Source organism: Leucopleurus acutus (assembly GCF_964270905.1).
Source record: "Leucopleurus acutus genome assembly, chromosome: X".
Classification (NCBI taxonomy): Eukaryota; Metazoa; Chordata; class Mammalia; order Artiodactyla; family Delphinidae; genus Leucopleurus; species Leucopleurus acutus.
The window spans coordinates 62,550,508-62,556,100 of record NC_139148.1 but is presented as its reverse complement, the minus strand read 5'-3'; the positions used below and the strand labels follow the sequence as shown (position 1 = coordinate 62,556,100).

At 49.7% G+C, this 5,593-nt stretch overlaps 1 protein-coding gene across 1 annotated transcript; it reads right to left on the bottom strand.

Moving 5' to 3' along the window:
• Positions 1-2,715: 2,715 nt before the first annotated feature.
• LOC309978269 (polyadenylate-binding protein 1-like 2) lies at positions 2,716-3,384 on the bottom strand (the record flags this gene model as incomplete). The annotated part of the gene is made up of 1 exon (XM_082864677.1): positions 2,716-3,384. Exon 1 carries the CDS (start codon positions 3,352-3,354, stop codon positions 2,716-2,718), a length of 639 nt encoding a protein of 212 aa, XP_082720803.1. The 5' UTR covers positions 3,355-3,384.
• Positions 3,385-5,593: the final 2,209 nt, after the last annotated feature.

The following is a 5,593-nucleotide window of genomic DNA, read 5'->3' as shown; positions in this document are numbered from 1 at the left end:
TGTGGGAGAATACTGAATAGCCAAAGATGTTTTAGATATATTTACAATATATTGAAAAGGAAATTTTGACAGAATATATTCAGTATGATCCTATATTTGTTTTAAATTTTATTGACAAATAGGGAAAGCCTGAAAAGGCAAAAAATAATCTCTTTAAAATGGTTGTTGTGTATATTTAATATGCCCTCTTTTCCAAGCAATGCACTTTTAAACGAAATAATAAAAGAAACATCCACAAAGCCAAATCAGTTTCTCAAACTTAAAAAAAATACTAAGTTATTTAAGAAGATAAACAGGGAAATATGCAATCTCTTACACTGTTGAGAGACATAATCTTGATGAAAGAAGCATTTAGCAACAGACTGGCAAGTTATATAAGTCAATTAAATATCTCCACATGTCAGTAAACATTCAGCTACAAATGTGTTCCCCATAGAGTTAAACCTACTGGGAAAACCCAGAAAAATATAAGCATACATCAAGGGGCTAAGTTTAATGAATTATAGCTCATTCATAATATAGAATATAAAGTAAAAACAAAATTACAGAATATTTAATAATTTGGAAATATTATAAGAAAGACCAATTATTGTGAAATTATCCCATAATGAAACAATACATATTACATTTTTAAAGTATTATTTATGTACATATTTCCTGTGTTTCAAAGTTTTTCTTTTTGTCAAGTGGTAGAATTAGGAGTGATTTTGACTTTTTTCTTGTCAATTAAAAAAGGTTGCTATTATGATACTGTATTATTTGTATGAAAATAAATGTTTAAAATAAATAAAAACAAAAAAGCTCCAGCTATAGCAAGTCCAGAAAATCGTCCAGGTTTCTAGGTCCTCTCACAATGTTATTGTACTTATGAGGGTGAATTGATAATTATATCTGTGAACAGTTGCTTAATAATGAACCAAAAAAAAAAAAGATTTCAAAACTTGAACCATTCAAATCTTCTTTTAGGAATGTTTGTTCAGGAAATAATCTTGAATGCAAGCAAGGTTTATGCACTATGATATAAGCAGCTTGGGCTTGAATAAGAAAGCAAAGAAACCACCCATATGTGCAATAATGACAAAGCAGTGAAAACAAATATACCCATATCTATATCTAAATATGGATATAGATGCATACATCTATCTATTTCTCTATCTAGCCCATCCACTGGAATACAACAGCCACAGAAACTATTTTAGAAGAATATTTAATGACATGAAAGGAAGTTCAAGAATATCTATGTATACATCTATATCTATCTATATCATATATTTATGTGTGAAAAAGCCGATATTGAAACAGTATATACATTAAAATTCACATATATATCACATGAAAAATACTGGGCAGGTGCAGATGAAAATGATTCAGGGAGGTATGGGTGCTCATTAGGATTGATTACAGGTGACATTAATTTTCTTCTGTTAACTTGTCCGCTTTGTGATTTGTATTCTGCAATGAAGCTGAATTATTTTTCTGAGAATGGGGAAAAGGGCAGGAAGTGGGCACAGGAGAAGGAGGTGAAAAACAGTATTTAAATTCAGCAAAGCAACCAAGGACAGTGAAATACCATTTGCAGCCCATTAAGCTGGCCAAGACACACACACACACACACACACACACACACACACACACACACACACACACACACACATATCAATTACAGTGACCAGGAGACTATGCAGGGGAAATGGGCATACTCTTTTTACTAGCTGAGCTGGCTGGCATGAATGAAAATCGGTACAATGCTTATGAAGGGGCCATTTGGCAACACACAGGAAAAGTCTTTAAAATGTCCATATGTGGATCCTGCAAGTCCACAATTAAGATCATCAGGTATGCTTGTGAAGATTTGGCTTGACAAGGGAGAATTCACTCATTGCAGTATACACAATGCTGGGTTTAAACACAGGGAAAGAACTAGGCACCACCTGAATGTCCAACAATGCAGGAATGACTACAGAAATGTTAGGGTCCATCGACACACTCTTCAGGCACTGAAGATGACGGTTCTGAAGCCTGTTGAATAACATGGAAAGAAGTTCAATGGGTTGATTTTTGTTTGGTTTTAGTTTTTGAAAAAGCAGATTAAGAAACACCACATACATGAACCATTCTATAACAGTGTGTTAAAAGGGAAGGTGGGGTGGAGGTGAGGAAGGGAGGGAGAGAGGAGAGGAGAGAGCCTGGAAAACAGCACACGGAAATGGTAAAAGTGGTTGTCTCCCGATAGTAGGGTCATGGGGAGCAATTACTCTCTTGGGTTTCCCTCATCTGATTTCCTTCTCCTTCCTGATGTTTCTACCATGAAATTGTATCACCTGTGCAATAAACAAAGAGAGAAAGTGCTTTTTAAACCAAACCACAAGGAGAAGACAGCCTTTAACCTGTCAAGTGGCACAGATTAGCAAGATTATTCACAGCACCCAAGGTGGGTGTGGGGGGAAGGGAGGGGAGAGGAGAGGTAGGGACGACAGGGGAGTGGAGAGAAAGTCAGAGAGAGACACAGAGTGAGAGGGACTGAGACAGGTGGAGGGAGGGAGAGATGGAGGGAAGGAAGACGGGGGTGGGGGGCGGGGGGGCGGTTGTGAGAGAGAGAGACCTGCACTCCCAATACAATACACTGCTGGTGGGTTAGGGGGGCAAAGGGTGGGGCTGTAAACCGGGTGGGAGCCAAGGTTTGGCTCTGCTGGCTGGCTCGCTCCTGGGATGTCTTCATCGCAAGGTGGCCTCCTCATCGGTGTCTTCCTCGAAATCCTTGACGTCAGCACTGGTGGACTGTCTGGCCCAGGCTCCCCTTTCGGCCTCTCGTTCCTTATGCGACTTGAATCTCCCAACGAAAATTTTGCGGTAGTTCAGGAACATGCCATTCATCGCATCAATGGCCCGCTCGGCGGACTCCTGCTTCTGGAAGTGCACGAACCCGTAGCCCTTGGGCCCCTTTTCGTCGCAGGCCACTTTGCAGGAGAGGATGTTGCCGAACGCCGAGAAGATGTTGTACAGCGCCTTGTTGTCGATGGTTTTGCCCAGGTTCTTGATGAAGACGTTGCCCACCCCGCTCTTGCGGAGCGAGGGGTCCCGCTGGGACCACATGATGCGAACTGGCCTGCCCTTGATGACATCAAAGTTCAGGGTCTCCAGGGCCCGCTTGGCGTCTACCGGTTGCTGGTAGTTGACATACGCATAGCCCAACGAGCGGCGGGTGATCTTGTCCCTGCAAATGCGGATGGAGAGGATGGGCCCGGCTGGGCTGAACTTCTCGTACAGCATTGCCTCCGTCACCTCAGGGTGCAGGTCGCCCACGTACAGCGAAGCCATAGGAAAGTCCGGATTCCCCCCTGAGCCCCCGCCCATCTCCGCATCAGCATCCGCGGAGGCCACCGCCGCCGCTGCTACCGCCGCTGCCACCTCCGCACCTGCATCCGCATCCGCCTCCGCCTCCGCCTCCGCCTCCGCCTCCGCCTCCCCCAAGGGGGGCGTCGCAGCCTCTGCCGCCGCGGCGGCTTCGGCCACATTGGCCTCCGCCACGGCTACTGCCGCTGCCGCCAGGGAGGCCTCCGCCTCCTCCCCCGCTAGGGCTGCCGCCGCCTCCCCCAGGGTGACCTCCGCCACTGCCTCCTCCACTGAGGCCTCGGCCTCCAACTCAGCCTCCACCTCTGCTTCCGCCTCCGCCACGGAGGCCTCCGCCACCGCTTCTGCCACGGTCGCCGCCGCAGCCTCTGCCGCCGCCGCAGCCGCCGCCGCCACCGCCGCCGCCACTGTCGCCGCTGTCGCCACGGTCGCCGGTGCCCCCGGGCCGCTGCCGCGACCTCCCTTCCCGCGAGCTGGGGGGCGGAGAGGCGGGAGAGGGCAGGAGGGCGGGTGGGCGCCGGAACCCGGGCCGGGGGCGCGAGCGCGAGCTGGGGCGGGGGACCCCGGGCCAGCCGATCTGGCGAGTCCCAGTCACCTGGTATGGCGAGCGCTGCCAGGAGCGCACCGGTGCGAGTCGCAGCAGCCTGCAGCCCACTGCTGCTGCCGCCGCCGCTCGGTCGTGGGCTAGCGTGCGGGGCGCGGGCGGGCGGCGTGTGGTGGGGGGCGGGGGGTGTTGGCGTCTGTGGTCCGGGCAGCTGGGAAGGCTTCTGTCTCTTTGGTTCCCCCTGTGGCTGCTGCGGGGCTGCGGGGCCGCGGACGGTGGGAGGGGGCGGGAGCGGGAGGCTTGAGGTTGGGGGACGGGAGTGTGAGTCCTCAGCCTGTCGGATCGGCTGGATGTGTTTGAAGAGGAAGCCAGGGAAAGGGCTCCATGTGGACCGAGGGAATCTGGGTTAGATTTAGGGAGTTTTGTTTTATCCTTCCTCTCCCCATAGAACATTTAAATGATTAAATCAAGCACCTTGCAAGAGAAGGTGGGTGGCGTTGAGAGTACACTTGCCCGGCCTAAACAAACCCAAGAAAATGGCTTTCTCACGTTCAGGGGTTCTCCCCACCTCAAGGCACACACGCTCTCCAGCATCACCGCCACCAAGGCGGCAACTCTTACTCTGAGCTGGAGCTGGGGCAAGTGAGGCAAGCTCCCACTGCAGCCTGCTGACCCATTTTCTCAGAGATTCCTCCCCCTTTTCGGGCTCTTTCCCTCCTCTGCAACACTTGCAGAAGAGGAAATAAAGAACACAAGAACACGTATTCATTCATCCATAATGCCATGCCACAAATATTTATGGAGCCATTGCCGGTCCCTAGGGATATACAGGGGTCCGGGAGGCAAGAGGAAATAGACCAGTCAACTCCCAAGGTTGACCTTGGGAGTGGACAGTCTGGGCTAGAAACCCTGTCCCTGCTCCAGACTATGGGAGAACTAGGGACCTGGGGTTCTTCAGCCCCCACCACCCCCCAACTCCTCCCACCCATCCAAGTCTCAATTCATGCAGCCTGGAAGCGGGGGAATCAAGAGCACCCTGTCCTTAGTGCTGTCCTCCATGATAGGTGAGGTAAGCCAAATCAAGAGCTGGGGACAGGGCCTGGTCCAGAGCCAGGCACTAGTTTGCTCTTGTCTCTGCCCTCAAGGTGCTGAAGTTCCCAACGTGAACCAAGAAAGGCATATCCATGTTCAAAACAAAAGCAAAACCTGAAATCTCTCTAGAATGAGGTGTCTCATTCCAGTTCACCAGCTAGTATTTATGGAAGCCTTATCCAGTACTTGGCACTGGGGGCTCAGAGACAGGCAGTGTGGTAAGTGAGCAGTGAACGTTGATGTGTTGGAGGTGTGGGGCAAGGTGAGGAAAGGTGAGCAGAGTGTATTGTGGGAGCAGAGAGGCCACACAAGCCCAAAAGCTGAGGGGATAGGCAAGTGAGCAACCATTAGAGTAGAGGGCAACAGAGGCTAGAGTCCCACTTCTTCCGGAAAGGAGAACCCAGCCACTAACCATTCCTGGTAGGAATCAAGCAAGGCAGCAAAGGAGACAAAACCCCCAAGGCAAGCTCTGAAAGATGAGTAGCAGTCCACCACATCGAGGCAGAAGGGAAGGCACTCCAGACAGAGGCATCAGTCTGTGTCCAAGGCTCTGTAGCATGCTAGCACATGCATGGTCACTTCTGGTCATGCCTAATACTCTGGTGT